Here is a 23826-nt window from a genome sequence, read left to right as displayed (position 1 = left end):
CAGAAATAATAGTAATTCAATATCCACTTTCCATAAGCTTTTGCAAACAGATCGTTCTAGTAGGATAAAAAGCTTTTATTTACAATGACATTACGTGAAAAATAACATTGTTTTAAGAGATAATCTTGTTTTACTATCCCGGGGAATCCAGATAATTTCCACCAAACCACTTTCGGAGGAAGATGAGTATTAAAGGACGTATATTAAAATCAGAGTTTTATCAAAAATAGGTTCTGCCTGGGTAGGCCCTGACATAATACAGAACGTTAGCTGTCTCAATGATATGTGGCATGTCACAGTTATTACTACTATGAATACCGTGACATTAAACACACATGCCATATTTACAAATGTATGTGGTTACTTACTAGAGCAAAAATGTGTTATCTCTATCATTTGTCCAGATTCACCATCCACAGACATCATACTGTATATTTTCATTATAAAAAAAACTTAAAACTTTTTCGCCTTTTATGTGAGGAGTGTGCATTCCATTACTCTCCATCTGTTCTGATGGCCACAACAACCTGCGGGTCTTGCAGCTTTAGAATAGCTGGGAGCCACAGGTTGTAGACTGTAGACCGATTTATATATACAGTGGTGCCTTGGATTACGAGCATAATTTGTTCCGGGACCGTGCTTGTAATCCACTCTTAAACCAAAGCAAATTTTCCTATAAGAAGTCATGGAAATGGAGACAATTGGTTCTACACCCCAAAAATAATGATTTTTTATTATGAATAACATGTAAAACAAATGAAACAAACAATGAGGAACAGCAGAATATGTGATATTATAAGTTACTGTACAGTATAGCAATCAGTATGTGGAGTATAATGTATAGTAAAAAACCTGGAAAAAAAACTGCAGCAGTTTGTAGATACAGGAAGGAGCTGTAGTTCCCCATAATGCAGTAGTGTAGTACAACAGGCTAGAATAGAGAAGCAGGGCTGCTTTCAGAGGTCTGTGTGGTCACATGACAGCAATGGGGAAGGTGTGTGTGCTCAGCATGGACCAAACAGGAAGTGAGAATCACAGAGCTGTGCAGGAGGACAGTGACACAAACTTAATATACAGCAGTGTGAATATGCGTGAGTGTAAGTGCAGGCACATTATAGCAGGGATGGAGATGAATGGAAACACAAAGGCTGACAGAGACGGCAGGGAGCATGAAGGAATGAGCTGGGCAGATGTGGGCACATAGATGCAGCACTCTGTGTCTGGGAACAGAGGGGTTAAAGCTATGGAGAGATGACCTCCACAGTCCTGTCCCCTGATGTAAGCCCCAGCCTGAAGTTGATCTGCTATGATTTGGAAGGTGAGGGAGACTTCCTGGGTCAGAGTACAGTGCTGTAGACCCCGCTATGCAGACCATGCCCCTCCTCCACTCCCCTCCCACCCAGTACAGGGAGCTCTTAAACCAAAGCAATGCTTTTAAACCAAGTTACAATTTTGAAAACCTGTGAGCTCTTCTTGCAAAACGCTCTTAATCCAAGTTACTCTTAAACCAAGGCACATATATTTATATTTGACGGAATTGCAAAAGCCGCTAAAGCAGACTACTCCTTTAACACATAGATGCTGTTTTTCTTTCTAGATTTGGTTCTCAGGGTTTGAGCAGTTCCTGTCCAACCCTCACCAAATGCGCTTCAACTCCATAGGAGTGTGTCTGCTTTTTGTCACTGACAGATAGCAGCCAATCATAGAACAGCTTTCTGAAATTGAGCTGTGATTTGTTGCTTAGACTAGAATCAGTCACATTTTTTTTTTGTTTCAGACAGATTGATAAATCTGGACCTGTGACATTTTTACATTGTTCGGTAACTCGGGGTCTTTTCATCTTGAGGTTGGAATCATACATAGTATAATGGTCATTCATTTTAATCAAAACCAGGAGGGGGTCCAAAACATGTAATAAGGTACAAATCTTGAGTTTTCTCTTTTGGTTTCACTCCTGGTTTTGGCTTAAAATACTGGCCAATATACTATATGTCGTATATGAAGGTCACTGGAGATTGAACTCTGATGGGTAAGCAAGGAAAGGAAATCTGTTAGCTGTGTAACATGCTCAGGGATCAGTTGTAATGGTGACCATGCCAAGCTGCAGGAGACATGTCTCCTCCTTGACATACAGTGCTCAGTGCTGGAAGCCAAGCCCTGTTCATCCATCAGTCATAGTAGGGAGGGAGATTTGGCTTGACAGCAGTGGGTTGTAATTGACATACCTGTTTCATGTATTGCATGAAAGTTCAGCAGTTTGAAAAAAGTAAAGCTACGAATGAGTCTGGCCACATGTTCCGCTAGATGTTTAGAAATGGCTGCGGAAGTACAAATGGTCTGGTCACCAAGACATCCGTATGAGGAAGGCTGTACATTTTTTGATTCAATATCTCATAGAAGAGAAATAAAGGCATGTAAGGTATTTCATGGGCAGTGGAATTAGTTCTGTCTTATGCCCGCGTCATCTCATAAAAGGGAAAAAAAACAGCTGAGGAAGCATTCATTGATCACAGCATGTTTCAGGCTTACAAGGATGCTTGTTGCTATCCACTAGGATTAAAAAAAAGATTCTTTGCTTTGATGTTTTTCACGCACACTTTGTACATTTTTGATGTTTTACCTTTAATCACAGAGTAGGCAGCTTGTTTTGGCAGCCTATCTTGGCTGTGGGCAGGAACTTGTGAGTTATGCCACATTCTGTACACAGAACTTCAGATGAACTCATAATAATGAAACTCCCACAGAGACAAATTCTGTTCCGCAACTACTGTTATTATTTTCCGTTTGATGAAGGTCAAGAAGGACTCTCAGAAGTGGTTTACAATTGCACATCCACTTTTGTGGCTGATGCCTTCCAGTGCTCATGCGTTAGAATGTAAAAAAGGCCTTTAGAAAGATTACGTTGCCTGCTCGCCTTTTCCAGCTACCTTTTCCAAATTGCTAAGTAATCAAATATTCTCTCTTATGCATAAAACGGTAAGATGTTCAGTCTTAAAGAAAGTTCTTTTGATCTCTACGAATGTATACTTTTACTCTAAAGACGTCACAGTTTTTCTGGGCAGGGTCATCGTTGGCCTTGATCTTGGCCAAGCCGTGTTATTTTGTCTTCACGTAAGCAAAATCCATACATGACCCCTAGCCTTGCCTTTTTTGATTTGCCAAACTTAAAGGGTACTTGTCACTTCATAATTCTTTTGATGCCATCCAGACCCAGATGATTGCTGGAATGAGCAGGGAGAAGTCTTTTCCCACTCTGTGCATCTGATACAGGATGGTCCCATAGTCTTACATATGGAGTAGAGATGAGTGAACTTGCCGAAATTTCGGGTTTGCATGAATTCGAACCATTGGCATTTGAATCCCGCTGGCTGGAGAAGGTGGATGCAGCCTAAGTAGTGCCTGGAAAAGATGGATACAGCTATAGGCCTTCTCCAGGCAGCTTGAGTCACATGCCGATCATTCGGGTTCGTGCGAACTTTTGGCAAGTTTACTTATTAGGAGTCTTTCTTGGTCACAAGAGCTGGGAAGAGTGCTAAGTGCACAGTTCAGACCCTGACTGATCAAAACGTTTGGCATGTCTCTGTGATATCAATGTCAAGGTTTTAAAGTGACAGTGCCTATTTAATGGAAACTATACTTAACAGAGGGTGTGAGGAATTGGGCTGCAATAACTTGAATGGGGATGAGCTGAAATACCAGAGATACCCTGTAAGCAGCAGTGGAAATGTGGGGGGGGGGGGGGGGGGAGCATCTTCTTTATTCTTTATTCTGTACTTTAGTACTTAAAGTGAAACTTTTAATAGAAATGAATTAAAAGCTTAAAATGTATGCAAAATCAAAGTGGGTCTAAACCAATATGCACAAGTAAGTAATATCCAATTAGGATATTGTCAAAAGGGGATAATGCCCTATGACAGCGCCCAATCAGCCAAATGAATAGTAAAAATTCCAATCTGCACCAATAATAGCCAATAGACATGAATATAATTTTTCCCCTGAGCTACCTGGGTTCATCAGGAGAAATAAATTGGGATACCAAGGCGGAAAAAAAAGCAGAAGTCGCAAGAAAGCTATAGCAATTTTATGTGGGTTATGATAACAGGGTTTTAATTAGGCCACTGACCATGACTCTGTGCCAGAGTGATGGAAGAGGATTATTGAATACAAACTCATGAAAAGATCATAAATGGAGAAAGACTGAAACCTCTTTTCAGATCCATTTCTGGCTTTGTAGCAAATAAATGCAGTTAAAAATGTGAACATAGGAACAGATTAAGGCACTGTTCAAACACTGTATTTTTTCAATATTTAATGACCGTTGCTGGAGTTTATTGAAAGTGTCAAATGACATTGTGTTCTAAGGAATCCCAGCCAAAGTATATATACTCCGGCTGGGATTCCAAGTGGCCGCACTGAAAACTGACATGTCAATTTTGTGTGGCCGCTATTCGTTGAATAGTAACCGCACAAAATTGACTGTGTAAACAATTTACAGTGCGTCTCCAGATGCACTTTACTTTGTCTGCTATAGTTAATTGGAATGCAGGTACAATCGAATGTGCCCGCATGCGGCCGGGGTGTACTTCCCTGACAGCGGCCGTTCTGTGACATGGCCGTGTCACAGAACGGCCGCTATTATTCAGCATGTGAACAAGGCCTTAAAGTTCTTAGCAGGGTTTGTAATGTAGTGGTATCACAGTTTTTTGTTGTCTCTTACTATTACTGTTACTAGAATGTTTAGTATTATAAAATATGAACAGACTTCCAGCAAGCAGAAACCCATATCATTGATGACCTTTTTTATTCTTACATTGCTTGACATCACAGTTTTGCACTTTTTATTTTTTTATTTATTTATGTTTTATGCCTTATGCTGCCCTCACTCATCACTTTGAGTATGCCTAATAACACAAAAAGTCTTTTTGGTACTTTTATGTTATAAGATACCGCTTATTGGATTGTGCTTTTTCATTGTTGTGTTTCCAGCCTGTTTCTAAGTTGCTGGTTATTCACAATAGGAATTTTATCTTATCTGAAACCTTTTAAGGAAATATATTATTTGCCAAGTGTATAAAAGTTTGGGGAGCATGAGAGAACATCACCGGTCAGATGAGTGTGTGAAAATTACCTTTAATTCCAATGAAACTATAAATCTCAGAACAGACAGATCATTGTACAGATGATTGGCTCGCTATTGAGAATATCTATCAGCGGCAGGCAGGCATCTTTTCTTATTTTACTTCCTACAGATTTATTGCTGTTGCTTGCACATTCCTTGTGGTATCTGAGTTGTTTTTAGGCCCAGCAAATATCTCTTATTGTTTTTTTGTATTATTCAGTGCCATATATGTTCCTAACACTATTTCTAGGGCACTTCTTAAAGCGACTCTGTACCCACAATCTGCCCACCCCAAACCACTTGTACCTTCAGATAGCTGCTTTTAATCCAAGATCTGTCCTGGGGTCCGTTTGGCAGGTGATGCAGTTATTGTCCTAATAAACGACTTTTAAACTGTCAGCCCTGTGCCCAATGGCCGGGGCTTAGATTGTGTATGCGTTAGGCTGACACAACCTCTGTCCCTCCTCCCCGCCCTCCTCATCATTAGGAATGCTTCAGGCAGATTGTCTCCTATTCCTCAGCTGTGTCAGCAGGGCACATGGGCTGAATCGTTAAGGCATCTGTGCAATGTTCAGACAGGAGAAAATGTTCCAGTGGCATTCCTAATGATGAAGAGGGTGGGGAGGAGGGACGGAGAGGTGGTGCAAAGTTAGGGCACAGATATTCTAAGCCCTGGTCGTCAGGCATGGGGCTGCAAGTTTAAAAGCTGTTTTTTTAGCACAATAACTGCATCACCTGCCGAAAGGAACCCAGGACAGATCTTGGATTAAAAGTAGCTATCCGAATGTACAAGCGGTTTTGGGGGGGGGGGGGGGGGTCACATTGTGGGTACAGAGTCGCTTTAAAGGCTTTTTGTCTGATCTAATAAATGGAGCATCTTTGCAATTTACCTTCAGAGAGAGCCTATATATTTGTGTATGCAGCTCCCATGCAGACCTATGTGCACCAGGACAGTGTAGCTGCACCAGCAAGCATACAGGATGCCAGTGATTGCCTTCGGAGGTCTCGTGTACATAGACGTCACTTGGGCAATACTGCTAGAGCAGGGTTGGTTTTAGACTGGGAGCGACTAGAGGGGTGAGAAGTTTTTTTTTTTTTTTTTTAATTAACTCCCAATCCCAATTTTTTGTAAGTCTGGTAAAATTTTCCCTTTTTTTTAATAGGAGAACTATTTAGTCTGCAACATCTCCTACGTTAGACACTACCCTAGCTTAGGCAATACAGTATATTGATACGTCTCTCCTGCTAGGTACAAACACCCACAGGCGGCAGCCAATTGGTGCACACGTTTGGTTTAGTTTGATAGACTATTGCATTCCATTTTCACCCTTATGTTTCACACCTAAACCCAACCCCCGATCCCCGTAATTGTTTGTTGAACCTCGGTAAGTGTTTGATTGACAGCAGATGTATAGAGGCTGCCTGTCACGCTGAATTATTGACAGGTAAAAAAAAACAAAAACAAATGTCATAAAGCAATAAATACTTTTCTCATGTAGAACTCAGCAAAGGTCATTTGTAGTCATTTTCAGGTGTTTTAGCAAAGGTTCACTGCAAATTGACATGTTCGAGCAATCCCCATCTGCGCTGACCATGGCAGACCCTGTCCTCAATAGTTCAAACACTGCAGAGGTGAAGTTGACAGTCCCTCACATTCCATAGCATAAAATATTCTACCATATAAAAGTAAAGTAGGCATAGTTATAGCTCATGAACTATACCAAGAAAATATAAATGCATAAATATTAGACAAAATTTCAGTACTGCCGCCAGGGTGACACTATAGGTTCATGGAGGTCTTGCTCCTTTTTTCAGCTGTATAGCAGAGTCATCTTAAGGGTAGCTTCATGCGTACCGTATCGCAGTGGATTTTCTGCTGTAGATCTGCAGCAGATTTGACTAAATGAATGAACACAGCATCAAATCTGCTGCGCATCTGCATCAGGTTTTACAGTGCGGATTTGATGCTGTGTTCATTTATTTAGTTAAATCTGCTGCGGATTTGCTGAAAATCCACTGCACGGTACGTGTGAAGCTACCCTTAAAGCTGTGTGGCACAGAGCAATACAGTCTATGTATCAGCAGGGCACACACTTTGTTATATGCTGGTTGTTAAGAAGAATATGTCCTCATCAAACCTCAGTCCTAAGTGGGAACATTTTCACCCATTGAGTGCTCTTTTGGGGGGTGCCCTATTTAGAGATAGAGGATGCCTTATTTTAGGCTAGTTGGTAGGGTAGTTGAGGTGACTTATTTTAGGAGGGTGTCTTATATTCTGGGAAACAAGGTAAACATACTAACCAATTCTTCCTAATTGACTTAGAGGTGTTTCTTAAAGCTCTTCCAATTATATATTATATTATTATTTGGTAGAGGAGCATTTGGGTACCCTCTGGGCACAGGTGCAATGTCTACCTTTGCACTCTATACCAACTGACTATAGAACTAGAATGTGTTTTTGCAAAATAAATAAATAAGGACAAGGTTCACGGCACAATTTTTAACTCCAAGGCATAGATACATCGAAGAATTTCAATATTGAATGCCAGTATCTCTGCTCAGAAAAGCCTTACTTTTCATTGGCCTATAGACACTAAGGGGGAGATTTATCAAAGGGTGTAAAATTTAGACTGATGCAAACTGCCAACAGCAACCAATCACAACTCAGCTTCCTGCTCTGGTAAAATGAAGGAAGAGCTGTGATTGGTTGCTGTGGGCAGTTTGCACCAGTCTAAATTTTACACCCTTTGATAAATCTCCCCCTAAGTGACTATGTTCAGGTGTTCATCCAAGTTTTGTCTTGGATTAAAAGTTTAGCAAATCATTCTTCTCAGTCCAAGACATAACTTGTGTATGCTTGGAAAATGACCCAAAGCAATCCGTAGTTGACTATGCTCGGGACATGGAAGTGAAAGGGGCCCATGCTGATCCGAGCAGGGATATGATAGCATGTCACAAAGCATGGGTGGGAACGAAGTCCGATTCACATAAGCTGGGGTCCTGCAGCTCTGCTAGCTGCAAAGGCACGACCCCTGGCTGAGTGATTGCCCACCCAGCCAATCAGTGATTAAACCCTTACCACAATAGTGAACAGAGCCTAATACAGCTCTGATGCCCGTGTTGTCCTTCTGAAACTTTATTCAATTGTTTGTTTATCAGTTTTTTGTTTTTCCAAATAAACATGAACATAGAATCATGGATGTATGAATCAGGTAACAAAGAGATTATATCCACGCCAGAAGTGGTGCCTAAAAACAAAGCATGGTATCATTACACCCGAAGCATAAGAAAACAGTTCCATATCTTGTACATACACATCAAACCAGTAATGAGCAAAAACAGAAATATGGTCTTAGCTATTGAAACGACAAAAAGAAACCAGGGAGACAAGACAAAGACTAGGACTAGACACTGGAAACAAAAGGGACACGAGGGAGTTAGGCAGAAGGGAAGAGTTACGGAGGAGAGGTCGAACTAGCCACAGTCACCTCATAATAGTGGTCCCACCGATCCCAAATTTTCCGAAAGTGTTCCATTCTGTTCTCTTGCGAGGTCGTCAAGGACTCCATCCTTCGAACCTCCTGAACTCTATTGATCAGCTCCATCGCTGAGGGAATCAGAGTCTGCCTCCAGTATTTTGCTAACAAGGTCTTGGCAACAGTCAGTATGTGGAGGAACAGTCTGGCTGAATATTTCGGTAATGTTTTGGGTGGTAGGTTCAGGAGATACGTCAATGGGGGATCAATTTCTCTAACACTGTCGCCACTAAGCCCTGTATGCCCCCCCAGTAAGGCCTAAGTTTCTCACAGTCCCAGAATATGTGCAGTAGAGTGCCAGTCATTTTAGAACAGCGCCAACACACCGGGGATGCGCTCGGATAGAGACGGTGGAGTAAATCCGGTGTATGGTACCAGTGAAACAATAGTTTATACTGATTCTCTCGGAATGTTATGCAGGAGGAGGACTTAGCCGCCAGGGACCAAATAATCTGCCAGAGATGAATAGGGATAGTTCTACCCAGATATGCTTCCCACTTCGCCATGTATGGATGACCCACATTAGAACCCTCTTGCGGAGGACCGAGGAGAGTATATATTGTAGAGATCAGTCCGCTAGAGGGAGGATTGCTTTTGCATAATCTTTAGAAAGATGTGGGTTTGGGGAAGGGCGCATAGTCCGTCATCAACGCTGCCACATGGGACATGGCCTCATGGTAGGAAGCCGACTGCAATGGGAGATCCCGTCTCTCCCTCAGAGTGGAGAAGGGCAGGACCGTCCTAGCAAAGGGGTCCACAACGTCGGCAAAATGGAATGTTAGCTGCCTGCCACGGGGCCAGGGCCTCAAACGTACAGCTGTCGGCAATTAGGCTGGTATAGATGATGGGTGCCAGGGGAGACTGGGTGGAACGCAGGGGGAAAGAGGACACTGCTTGCCGCCACACGTCTAGCAAATGTTTCATCGGGACCAATAGTGGGGAGTATGCGCTACTGTCTACAGGGGCCCACAACAATTCACAGGGGTGAATGGGGGCCAACCAGATTTTCTCGATTTCCATCCATCTGGTGTATGCGGGCCTTGCAGTCCATGAGGGCACACATCGCAGGTGGACGGACATATAGTATCTGTAAACATCAGGAACACCAAGTCCCCCCGACGCTTTCCCAGCGCACATCACTGATTGTGAGACTCTGTGTCGGCCCCCATTCCACACAAATCGCATCAATTTACTTTGAAATTTACGCAATGTCACGCGCGATATTGGGACAGGTAGCGTTTCTAGTAGGTAAAGAAATCGGGGGAGTGCGTTCATCTTGACAGCATTAATTCTGCCAACCAGGGAGAGTGGTAGGGTGGACCATTTGGTAAGGTCTAACTCGATCTGGCGGAATAGGGGCGGGAAGTTAGCACTGTATAGAGTACGGTAGTGGGGGGTGATATTTGTCCCTTGGTAGCGGATAGACCCCTCTCCCCAACGGTATGGGAATGAGGATTTGAGAGTAGTGAGTAAGACGTCTGGCAGGTTAATGGCCAGAGCTTCAGTTTTATGGGAATTGATTTTATATCCCGAGAGTGTACTGTAGTCATCCAGAAGAGAGTGCAGGTTAGGGAGGGAAACCATCGGGTTCCGTAATGTCAGTAAAATGTCATCAGCAAATAAAGAGAGTTTAAATTCCCTGCCTCTCACCTGGACTCCCTGCACATATGGGGATAGGCGAATGGTAGCCGCCAGAGGCTCAATACTAAGTATGAACAACAATGGGGAGAGGGGGCACCCCTGTCTGGTCCCATTACGAATCAAGACTGGCCCAGAATTGGCATTCGGTAGTTTCACCCGGGCGGTAGGTGACACATACAATGCGGAAACAGCCTGAAGGAAAGGACGCGAGAGGCCGTAGACCTTCAAGGTGGCAAAAAGAAAGGCCCAATTAAGCCTATCGAAGGCCTTTTCTGCGTCTAGACTTAGTACTAGCCCCTGTGAGCCAGTCTTGTTCATAACATCTATGAGATTAATAGTGCGTCTGGTATTATCTCCAGCCTGACTGTTCATGACAAAACCAACCTGATCTTTGTGAATGAGGCCCGGTAGAAGCCCCCCCAAGCGTAGGGCTGAGTAAAAATCTTGAGGTCCGCATTTAATAGGGATATTGGCCTATAACTAGCAGGGTCCGCCGGGTCCTTTCCCGCTTTAGGAATTACTGTAATATAGGAGTTTAACAAGGTGGGAGGAATGGGCTTTCCCGACAGGAAGGAGTTGAAGACCGATAACATATGGGGAAGCAGAAGGGGGGCAAACACTTTGTAATACAGATATGGAAGGCCGTCCGGGCCTGGGGACTTGCCGTTGGGAAGGTCTTTTATGACTTCTGTCAGTTCCTCAGTGGTGATTGACCCATTTTAAGGCGGCCAGATCAGCTGCCGGAAGTGTGGGTAGTTGGCATTTGTCAAGGTATGACGCGAATAGACGGTCACGGTCCTTCACTGCCGCCGGTGAGGACGTCGCCTTTTGGTCCCTAAGGTGCACAGCTAGGAGAGTGTGTGTTTTGTTAGCTTTGTCATAATATTTGTGAAGGTCAGGAGTTTCTCCGTCCGCGTTATTGCCAAGTCCTTTAGCTTGTTCCGAAGCGCTACCACCTCCCGCAACACAGAAACCGAGGGCCTCTCAGCAAGGAGGGCCTCCTTCTCTGTAAGTTGCTGCTTGCACAACTCCGCCTGCTTAGTGGCAGATTTCTTAATATGCGAGCATAGGGATATACTAGCACCCCGGAACACTGCCTTATGTGCCTTGAAACTTTAAAGTGTACCTTTCATTATTTCAAAAAGTAAATCAACAATAGATATGATATAAAGTAAGTTTGCAATTTACATTCATTATTTTTATTTTTTTTTTTGCTTAACATGGAAAACATGGCACTTCCTGTTTTTTTTCCCAAATAGTCTAAACAGAGGAAGTCCTGTATTTCCCGTCATCTGTGTACGGCATTAATGTGATTAAGGCATTAATGTGATTGACGGACACATTGAGCTGTGACTCTGTAAAGGCCAGGATTTCATGTGTTTAGTCTCTTTTTTTTTTTTTTTTTTATAACCAGCACAAGACTAAAAATTTGCCTTCAGGAGACTGGACCTGGATTTCTGGTAAGTATGGCTTTGTTATACAGCATGATAACAACAACAACAACAAAAAATGAATGTAAATTTCAGACTTGCCTTATATCACATCCCCTGCTGATTTACATTTTGAAACCTATAACGACATGTATACTTTAACTATAGAGACAATTTAAATTCAATATTTTTTATAACTTCACAAGAGTTTTATATGATTCACATGATAAGGTCAAAGATACAGGAATTCCATTGCTGGCTTTAATGCCCAACACACATAAGACAGTGATACAACATTGCCATATGTTCAGTGTAAAAACAGGGTGTAACACAGTTACACACTGGAATAGGAATCCTGCAATTAATAATAGCTAGTATAATAAGTGCTTCTCTAGGATAGTAAATAACAAATGGGAAAAAAAAAATCAAATGTGTGTCTAACATAAAGGAGAGTGTGTAGAGAAAGGCGTAGATTGACACTGGCCAGACTAAGTTGCAGGTCCTATAGAACAATTTCCCTTGGACATGGTCCTCAGAATGGCCAGCGGTTGGCAGCCGGAGACAGTAGAAATGACCAGGACGCAGCAGCATTACTGGAGGAATGTAGTTAGAGCATGAACACAGGACAAGCAGATATAGGCACAACCCTCAGAAGTAGAAACAAGCAGGCATAGGGCCCTATTCCACAGTAACGATAATTGGCCGGATCGGCCCAATTCGGACGATTATCGTTCGGTGAAATAGAGAGAACGATCAGCCGATGATCGTGTCATCGGCTGATCGTTCATTTAGGGCCAGACCTAAAATCATCGTTTCCCCACCGCGCATCGCAACGGTTGAATAGCGGTGCGCGGCGGGCGACCGACAATTTGACAAGCAGCAGCAGCAGTAATACATTACCTGTCAGGGCTTCTTCTCCGCTCTGTCTTCATCCCCGGGTCCCGCGCGCTCTATCTTCAGAATGGCCGGTCAGCTGACGGAGCGCTCAGCCAATCACAGGCCGGGACCGCCGCGGCCTGTGATTGGCTGAGTGTGGCCTGTTAGCTGACCGGCCATTCTGAAGATAGAGCGTGCAGGACCCGGGGATGAAGACAGCGCGGAGAAGAAGCCTGGACAGGTAATGTATGATGCTGCAAGGACATCGGTAACGATGTCCTTGCAGCCCTCGCTCAACGATCATCGGGCCGTGGAATGGGCCCAGTAAACGAGCGGCGATCTAGCAGATCGCCGCTTGTTTACATCGTTGATCGGGCCCTCCTTGGCCCGTGGAATAGGACCCATAGACACAATCTTTAGAAGAAAGAAGCAGACACAGGATTAGCAAAGACACAGGACTATAGAACAACAAGGACCATAGGTAGTATCCAGAAGAAGAGTCCATGAGCAGCCTAACAGTCAAAACTAGAAGATGACTTGGAGTCAGAGTCCAGTAAAAAACAATTAAACAAATTTGGAACAGGTTGGCCTGAGGCAGAGTGCAGAGAATTTAGAATGTGGCATATACCAGTGAAAATACTGGAAGTAGTAACAAAACCCGGAGGAGCCATCAAGAACAGCCGTCTGGAACCAGAAGTATAGAAGCAGGAACAGTTAGCTGCCTTGGTTTAGCAGGTGTTGCAGAAAGAGAGCAGGATCAATTGTATAGCGGTCCTTTTACATGCTCAGGTTAATGCCTGTCTAAAATCAGCTATGTTTAAATGAAATCTGTCATCTCTGCTGCTAAGAGATGCAGACACTGTTGGTACCATTCCTGAGGCTGATAGTGTGAGCCAAACTTATAACATTACCGTCAGCCAAGAATCAAGAAGTCGGAGCTGAGCTTGTTGTTCTTCTCACTTTTCTTCACTTGTTGCATACATGCGTGGTTTAACCTGCATGCGATCATCCGGTTCTACACCCACTGTTTGACCATGCTACAAAAAATAAAAACGAGCAGACATTAGCAAGTTAATTATAATTATTTCTGCATAGATCTGCAACGATGTGTCCCATCTTTTAGGCATGTATAGTCATGCCTATAAATCTGCTGCAGAATTTCTCTGAATTACAGTAGAAACAGCAAGGATGCTTTTGCAAAATAAAAATTTAGTCCGCAGTGTATAGACTTACCTTACTGTATTGACATTTCAGTGCTGTTGTCTACCCTTATTAATAAATTGTTGTTGGTTCAGCATCAATCAAGTATGTCCAGTGCTATGATTCTTGCACAAGATGGTTTCTAGCGCTGACCATTCAAAATGGACGCTTCTTATAATTATTTGAAGTTCTGCACAATGAAGTGGTGGTTTGCTGAATCATCGCCATGTCCTTTTTAGTCTCACGATTGTTGGGAGTCCCAAAGGTCCGACTCCCACCAAGTGATGGCTAATCCCAGGGATAGGGATAGCCTTATGAGATGGGAATGCTGCTTCTAAGTCAAAGTAGATGGTAAATGGAATACATGAGAACAGCTACAGCAACTACATGAAGTAAGGTTATTTATATGCTCGTGGAATCTCTTCTCAAGTCTAGAAAGTTAGTGACACATGGACCGCTAGTTGCCAGATTTAGCAAAATCTAAATATTTAAAACAATGTTTACATTTATACTTATCAAAATCAGAATACTAACTCACTGCCGGATTCTCAGGGTCTAAAACTAGACCTTTCCCTGAATATTAAGGGATTTAAGGACACAATTAATTGTCTCGAGAAGGCAACATTTCCCTTTAGGTAAAGCAGCTTTTAATATGCCGAAAACAAAAATTAATCTATAGAAATAATTTGCCGACTGGCAAACTTATATCGACTTTGAGTTCAAGACCTCAAAAAGGTCAGAGCCATTCCAAATATGTTATAATGCAAGGTGCCTGTAGCTTCTGGATGCGAGCCAGTGTCGTTACATAGATGTGTGCAAATGGCTGCACACCTTTGAAGTTGAAGACTAAGTGGGCTGTTGGCATAGGATGGCTTAGTGGGTTAAATCTTACTAAGTGATGGTTAAAGACTGGGAGAACCACAAGAATCTGTTGAGCGTTATACAGAGTGTAATAGGTCATATGATATTTTGATGTCTTTTTGATTTTTGTTTTATTGCACATTATTCTTTAACTAGCGTATACTTGCAGAAATGGAAACAATGAAATTAAAGGAAGTATAAATCGATTCTGTTAGCTCGTTTACTGATACCACATCATTATGGCCAGAAAGTGCATAGCGGGCTTTTAAAGTTTAAAGGTGTTATTGGCTTTTGACAGCTCCATTAATACAAGCTCCTAATGAGGAGAAAGCCTAAACTTTTCTTCTGGAATAGCACTGGCTTCAATGCATTACCCACTCATCCATCCACTGTTAAAGAGATCCAACAACAGTAGTACAAACAAACATGGTGCTCCTAAAAAATTTGAAAAAAATGTTGGCTACATGGCTTAATGAACCAGGTTCTGTGCCATGTCACAGACTCCTATTGGCGTAAGGTACAGCTGTTTGATTAAATAGATCACTGTTCATGGTTACCTTAAAACTAAACAAAAAAGAAACATGCAGCAGAGTCTTTCATGCCATATATACCTGTACCATAGTAGCTTAACACAAAAAAAAAATCCATACAGAAAAGCTCTATAAGTAGCCAAAGCTACCATTTACATGGTCCAAAGGCATTATAAAGTGGACAGCTTTTCACCGAGCAGGTTTCTTGACATTTTACTGTTTGTTTGATCAAATAAATTTTAATCTTAAATGTGTTTAATACAAAAATTTAATTACACCCCCCTGCCAAAATTACAATGAGAAAACAGCATCAGACCACGTTCACACAGTGTATGTTGCTGTTAAACAACGTCCATTGTTGCAGCTATCTATGGATCTATGGTCTCCCAGACGTACTTTAGGGTGTGCCTGCACTCCAATTAGCCATAGCATACAATGTAATGTGCCCGCATTCCAATTAAGATGAAGTGATCGACCGGGTTAACGTCTCAGAGAGCAACCTTTCTGTGACATTGCTTGGTCACAGAACGGCCGCTGTTTTGCCATGTGTAAACATAGCTTAACACATACATAAAGAACACTGGAAACACATGTCTTATATAGAGGAAAACAATGGAAACAGCAATGCCAATTAATGTTGTTGGTATGGGAAGGTAATAAGTATTCAGGAGTATATTATTAAACCATAACCAGAGTATGAAAGCTACTAAACGAAGGTTAGGAACCCATCTCACCATGCCAAGGTGAACCCCAGAGAGATAATTCCTACACTAATAATAGCCTCCCTTGGGCCCACATTAAGCCTACAAACTAGGCATGACGGATCTAACTAATATCTGTTTAAAACACCCACAGGAGATGGGCGGAATGCAAGCTAACAGGATGTAGCCACCCACCTCCCACCCAACACACACACACCCCCCATACAATATAACAAAAAAGGGCACTTGCAGGTTTCCATTGCACTCTCCTGTGCAAACTGCATAGTCTAAACTGAGTTGTTGGAGTGCTGGCCATTTATTGCGTTTTGCGTTTTGTGTTATATGTGGGGGTAGTGGCTACCTCCTGTTGGCTTGCACTCCACACTTCTGTGAGTGTTTTAAATAGAGATTACTTGAATCCTTCATGCCTAGTTTGTAGGTTTAGAGCCTTATTACACAGGACGATTATTAATCAAAAAATCGTTAGATCGTTCGGATTTGAATGATAATCTTTATGTGTATTAGCAGGCAACGATTAAACGACCAACGAGAAATCGTTGATCGTTTGATAGAATCTGGACCTATTTTTATTGTAAATCGTTCACAAATTGTTCAAACATGTTTCGGTGTAATAACACGTCGTTCGCTCGTTACCTAGTCTATCAGCAGGGAAAGGACGAGCGCAAGAACGACCGTAAGTATTGATCATCATCCTGTGTGATAGGGGAAACGATTAAGATCGTTCGTCATAGCAGTCATTTGAGATCATCTATCGTTAATCACCCAAATATTGTCCCGTGTAATACCACCCTTAATGTGAGCTGAAGTGAAGCAATTGCTAGAGTAGGACCATCTCTCTGGGGTTCACCTTGACGTGGTTAGATGGCACATTCTGTTTGATCAGATAGTTTGTTAGGAACCTAATTTTAAAACATTTTTAGAACCGATTTTTATCATGTGTACGCCAGGGAGGAGTATGTACGTTAAGTTGTGAAACTTGCAGGGTGCTGTTGCACTTTCCTGTTTTTGTCTCTATTTTAGCCACGTCTGTGCACAAACTGTTTAGTGTGAACTGAGGGGTTGGAGTGCTGGTCTGTCTTTGCATTTTGTATAGTGAGAGCCGGGGAGCTAAGACAATAAAAGGATGAAGCACAAAACTATGATATAACCAGTACTCTTACCGATAACACGATATTAGAATGTTATATGTCTTCGGGTAATAGTGTTATTCAAATACAACTTTGTCATACCGGATGCAACACTTTGTTCTGCCTCCCAAAGCATTATATATGTAACTTGAATGTTTCATCATTCATAGCATCTTTTGAACCAAATAACATTTGGTTGTTGTCTTGTAGATGCTGGAAAAACTTTACCAGAAGGTTTGGATTACTCCAAGATCTGGCTACAGACTGCTGCAGGAGAAGTGAATGCAAGAACAGGGATCCCTCCACCATTTGTCACACTGCAGATAAAGGATTTTCTTAATGGACCAGGTAAGATTTCCATCCAGTGGTGTTACTAGTTTCATTTCTAAACTTTTTCATATTATAGTAATTATAATTTTTAAGTATATAAGCAATGTAGGAGGCAATAGCAGGATGTTTCTAAAATGCGGTTCGGGCCTGATCTGTCTTGATATTTTTATTTTTTTTCGCTTAACCTCTCCAAGCATTGAATAAGGTATTATCAAGTGTGCATAAATGACTAGTAGAGCATGCACAAGTGTTTTATGCTAATTCCTTGTGTATTAGGGTATGTTCATATCGCATTTTTGTCCACACGTCTGGCTGCACGTCTGGAATCAGTGAGAAAAGGATGCTGCCGACTACGCTTTTGAGTCCTGCACAAAAGCCGTGTACGTCCGGCAAATGAGCAGAACGTTGTCAAATAATGACTCCGTCCTGCTACTTTAAGTCAAGGTGGCTGTGGGCTGCACGTCAGGCTGCACGGCAGCATCCTTTTCCCACTGATTCCCGACGTGCAGCCCAAAATGCGATATGAACATACCCTAACCCTGTGATGTAGGGTTCGTCACATTACTTTGCTTACCTCAAAGGAATTTTCTGAAAGGAGTTTTGTAGGCTTCCCGGGGCATGGTAAGACACTGCACACTGGGTAGCACAACCATCCAGTCTGCAGTAACTTTTATTTTCTTGTGAAACCTATAAACTGAACATGGAAACCTATGTTAAATACTGTTACTCATAACTACATGCACCTTGCACAGATTATGAATTATTAAAGGTAACAGGTGAAAATGGCAGTCATTATAATCTCTGCTATTGTTCCCACATAATTTTGGGACCCTGGAGGGACCACTCTGCTGCATAGCTGCACAACAGTATGGGAGTCAGGCAGACACACCATATACAAGTCTTGGCAAACCATCTGGTATCTATAATCAGAGGCAACGTATTGGGTATACCCTACTTTCTCAGAAACCGATTTCACTTAGAAATTGTTGAATAACAGTGTAAAAGGGAAGGTCCAACTTTAAATGTCCATTTGATAGCCTACAGTATGTGATTTCGAATTTATTTGTGCCATTTCTACTATGTGTCTTACGTCCCTTCAATCTGCTGAATACTACCTGTTGTTATAAAAAAAAAATGTGTCTCTAGTAAGTGATGCATAAGGGGCTTACAATGGGCTTTGTGCAGCAGTGAGAGCCTGAGAAGGGTTTAGCTTGCAGGTACACAGACCCAGGCTTTCTCCCTTCTCAAGATTATTCTTCCTATCTGAAAGGTAAATCAAGGCTTCTATTTATTCTCTGACCATCTATAAAGCTGTGAGCAGCTGTCTCTTGAACAGTGTACCTCCTGCTGTATATGCACAGTGTATGCTCTTACACCCCATTTAGCTTCTCAGCAGCAGTTCAGTTCTTAGGGTCTGTTCACACTAGGGAATTGGTGTGTAATTTCAAGCAGAGTCCGCGCTGCGGATTCCGCTTGCATTTGTGCCTGTCCCATTGATTGAAAATCTTTTTCTTTTCAAATCAGCTGGTTTCAGAAAGTTATGTAGATTGGTAATTTACTTCTATTTAACCCCTTCAAGACAGTGCCCTTTGATGCACAAAAGTCCCAGTCAGATAAATGCAAAGTTCCTCCCCGCTTTCTAAGAGTCATAGCGCTTTTATTTTTCCATGTACAGGGCTGGTTGGGGTGTCATTTTTTCCTCCATGGTCTCTAGTTTTTATTAATATCATATTGGTGTAACAAGAAAATTTTGTTTGCTTTTTATAAATTTTCTTGTGATATATAATTTAATAAAATTAGCAATCCTGGTGCTTTTGTTTTTCTTCCCCGTTTACGCCGTTCACCATGCGGGAACAATAATGTTATTATTTTAATAGATCGGACAATTCCACTTGCTACGATATGTAATATGTTTATTTATTTATTTATATTTTTATTATTATAATGGTCAAGGGGGTCTTTTAAACTTTTATTGGGAGGGAGTTCATAGGGTTTTTTTTTTATACTTTTATAAACTTTTTTTATTACTTTTTTTCTTCTTTTTTTTTTTACACTTTAATTCACTGTAAAATATGCAATCATTAGATTGCATATACTGATCTATACTATGCCATAGCATAGCAAAGATCAGTGTTATTGGCGATCTATGTATAGAGCCTGCCTGAGAGCAGACTCTACACCTGGAACGCCAAACCGTCAGGACAGAGGTGAGGAGCTTACCCCCGCCTGTCGGCGCATGCGATGCAATTTATTTGAATGGGACAGTTCCAAGTATTTGGCAATTTAATTGGGACGCAGCTTGCTTTTTTCCGATGTCCAGCCTTGATAGTTTATGGAAAAAAGGATGATACAGCTGATGCCTTTTTGCCATCAGTTGTGGCATCAGTCGTCATTAAAAGAAGGATGCCAGACCACCTGATTCATGTAAACCCAGCCTTACATTATGAGGCTATCTTTTCACATGAGCCGGGAGAGTACTGTGCTGTGACTTCTTCCAGCCAGGGTTTAAACACTTGAACCCAGACTGTTGAAAACCTTTGATATGTCTCTTTGACATCACCTCCAATGCAGAACATTTAGCGACACCAAGATATACAAATCTGGTGCGGGCCCAATGGTAGAGAGTGGATGCATGCTGGAGAAGCTGACAATCCAGAAATGCTGGCGTCAGTACATGAATGAAAAGGATCCAGCAGCATCCATAGAACATGTTCACAGGTTTATTAGCATAATCTGGCATTTACCATATTGGATTATGCTAGTAAACCTGCTAACACGTTCTGTGGATGCTGTTTGATTCATTTTATGTTTATCTGAAATGTCTGAAAAGTCTGAAAAGTTTTTTTTGGTGACAGAACCTCTTTACATAGTATTATGCAAAATAGGATCAAACAGACAGGAGATTATTATAGAAATCTCTGGTATACAGTATATATATATATATATATATATATATATATATATAGTCAGCTCCTTTTGCCTGTTGACTTGAACATCTTCGAAATCACTTGTTCACTGCAGTGAGACTGGAAACACAATAGAAATTGCAGAATAAGTTGTGGTAGTAAATTCTGTTTCTCTGTTGGGGTGCAATGGTAAGTATGGCCAGCAATGCTATTGATAGTCAGTAAAATCAGTCAGTCTCTATAGAAGTGGTGCTCCTGTGGCCCCCGCTTACATAAAGTTCACAAATGAGTTTACTGTAGCTATAAATCTTCATTAAAGAAAAAAAAAATCATTCTTGGAAAATGAGTGCATGTAGAATGCCAGTATGAAATACAGAAACTGTTACCGGCCGATGGAAAGCAATTTATTTTAATATATTTTCCCTTGCAAGTATCAATGACTAAAATGTTACAACAAAAATTCCTGTTTCGAAAATTATTTCCTTGAAAGAAGAATTTAGCTGCAAGCACAGAGTGTAAAGCTGGAAGCATGGAGCGACTTGTTTTACAGAGTCGTGATGTAATCTGAAGCAGCACTACCACCTAGGGGCTGTCCGCAGCCAGAAACATTCAGGACCTTTTATTTTAGGTGCCGCTACTTTCTTTATTCCACATACATGGTACTGCACATAGAGGCACAGCACACAACAACTGTTACTGTGTCTTCATTTAAAAGCAACACACAATATGCTATGTATCACCAGCTATACAAGGAGGAGATACAGGTTTATGTTAGACAGGCATCACATCCAAACTTATGTAAAAAAGGTAAATTCTACAGTTTTTAAAAAAGTTCAAATTCAGGGTTATCTATGATATTTTTCTCTTTTTCTTTTGGATTTTGTGTATAAAATATACTGCATAGTAAAACAGTCACCTAAATATGATTAGTATTCGATATACAGTAATTGTCCTTATCAACAAGATCAGAGCCCCAATATATATATATATATATATATATATATATATATATATATATTTGTACAAGTGTTTGGCTCTGCTATTAATTATGTTGCTTGCTTGCTGGAACCTTGATGACTAATTTTAAAATTTTCTTGTTAGTCTTTTTTTTCTATATTTTTTAAATGATCAAAATGTCTTATTTTTTTTCTACTTGAGTTAAATAAAAAAGTTAAAAATAAAGAAAATACAAACCCCACTCTTTCGATTGTTTAATTCATTTTTTATAGAATTATTATTTTTAAACAAATAACATAAATGTGTTTGTCATCAGTTATTATTTATCATTACATTCCCTAGATCCCTTTCAAATATAATTGTATTTCCTAATATAAAATGATTACACAAAGCCTACATAGGTGAGAGGTAACATTAGATTGCATTGTAAAGTACAGTTATATAAAGAAGACAAATTTATTATATCATACTGTCATCTTTATTACCATATATGATTTGGTAAATTTAATTTTAATTGTAGAAAATTAGCTCAGGTTTTTATTTTTATAATATATCCAATATTTACTGAAATAAGAGAGAATTCAAGAAATAAAACCTTGTTTTATTGTTATTTCTCAAATTACTATGAACAACAGGAAACCTTAGACATAAACTAATTAAAATGATTACTTTTATTATTAATAGTAGTAGTAGTAGTAGTAAACAGTTTTTTAAATTTCACCACTAAAAAAGCAGTCGAAAACTGCAATAAAATTTTTTATTTGATATGTTATATTTATTTATTTAAATTTTTTTAACCTTAAGGTTCTTTTGCTTCATTTCTCCTCCCCCCTTCGAAAAACGCAAGAATATGTTGCATGTGCCATATATTTCTTACATAATATCGACATAAATGTGATCAGTACAAAATGTACTTAGACTTTTCCCATTCTAGTGTTATTTCATTGGTTTTCCACCAACCCCTCCTTATGCTTAGAGCTCCATAGAGCTTTCATATGAGAAGGTGCAGCTGAGACTTGTGTTGCCCTTTCAGCTATAGGTTTATTTCAGCCTTTGTACAAGAATGACTCCATTGAAAGTGCGCACCCAGCACGGATCACATGACTATAAACCTGCTGTACCCCGTCCATAATCTGCTTCATTAGTTACCTCATGGTGGTTTTTGTCAGAGACTATATATACCACATTACATTTTCATCTGCCACAAAAATATTTAGCTTTCTTTTAAAAAGGCACAATTACACCCATTAGCTAGCTTAGCATTATATAAAAGGCTGGAAAACGCTCAGCTACCAGAAAGGAACCCTTTAGAATAATATATCCAGCAGGTGATAGATTAGTTGGAACAAATTGGAACCATTGCACTTAAGAGCTCCTGGTTTCCATCAAACTGTTTTAAAAATGTCGTCATTTTAATACACAATCTCGAGCCCCGTAGAACAGTCCACAGCAGGTTAATTTGAATCATATGATGTGTCACTGCCCTCAGCTGACATGAGCTGCGTTCCATGTGTGAAGCCATAATAAATCCAATCCCAACCGAGGCAAATTCCCTGTGAGAAGGTGAACTAATCCAGGCCTCACACTGGCATGCTAGCCCTCCGTAATTGAAAGCAGGGCCACCTGTTCCTAACTCAGCTACACACTACACTGGGGTAGTGCTGAACTGGAGGGTAACAGAGCCAGGCAGGTCACCTACTGCAGACCTCCACATGGGCGGGGGGTGACAGGACACCTAGATTGTCAGCTCCTGTGTACAAGACACATTCATGTGCACTAATCATTGCCTTCAAACTAATTACTGATAAGTATGCTGTATTATATACAGTGGCCTTATACACACACATATTTATACACACATGTATTCATTCTGCAGACCTCCACATGTCAGGGAGTTGACAGGACACTTAAATTGTCAGCTTCTGTATTCAAGACGCATGCCTCCAACTGAGGATTGATGAACATGTTTGTATTGATCTGGGGGGGTGCATGTAACAGGACACCTAGATTGTTTAGACACATTCATACTCTGTATTCTTTTATCATTGCCTCCAACTAATGACTGATGAGCGGGATTGTACTGTATACAATGCATTTATTGTGTATCTATTATTTTTATAATAATTTTATAATTACTAACATTTCATTTTACTATTTAAAAAAATTTCAGAATAGTCGATATCTGCCTATTTTAAAAATATTTTATGCCTATAATGTACTTTACATCTATAATGTAAAAAAAAAAAAAAATATGTTCAAAATCTTAATAAAGAATTTATGGGTTAAAAATATATATGATCATCAGATTATCAAGATGTATGGATGAACAGATGTTGGTTTAAAGGAATTTTAGTTTCTTTATCATAGGTGGGTTCATGGATCAATGATAGATAGATGGATGGATGGATGGATAGGAGATAAAGAGATAGATAGATGGATAAGAGATAAAGAGATAGATAATGACATAGAGAGATATAGATAGATGATAGATAGGAGATAGAGAGATAGATAATGAGATGGATAGATAGATAATAGATAGTTAGAGATATAGATAGAGAGAGAGAGATAGGAGATAGATTGGAGATAGATCT

At 40.6% G+C, this 23826-nt stretch overlaps 1 protein-coding gene across 4 annotated transcripts in view; it reads left to right on the top strand.

Annotated features, from left to right (window-relative positions):
* Positions 1-23826, top strand: part of VPS13B (vacuolar protein sorting 13 homolog B) — a 729531-nt gene that overhangs the window by 546757 nt on the left and 158948 nt on the right. For all 4 annotated transcript variants that reach the window (XM_069957347.1, XM_069957346.1, XM_069957349.1 and 1 more), the window contains exon 35: positions 17253-17390. In XM_069957347.1, the coding sequence (XP_069813448.1) occupies positions 17253-17390 (138 nt within the window). The remainder of the gene's footprint in view (positions 1-17252; positions 17391-23826) is intronic.

The sequence above is a fragment of the Dendropsophus ebraccatus genome, chromosome 2 (assembly GCF_027789765.1).
Source record: "Dendropsophus ebraccatus isolate aDenEbr1 chromosome 2, aDenEbr1.pat, whole genome shotgun sequence".
In the NCBI taxonomy this organism is placed as follows: domain Eukaryota; kingdom Metazoa; phylum Chordata; class Amphibia; order Anura; family Hylidae; genus Dendropsophus; species Dendropsophus ebraccatus.
This window is presented reverse-complemented; position numbering and strand designations above follow the sequence as displayed.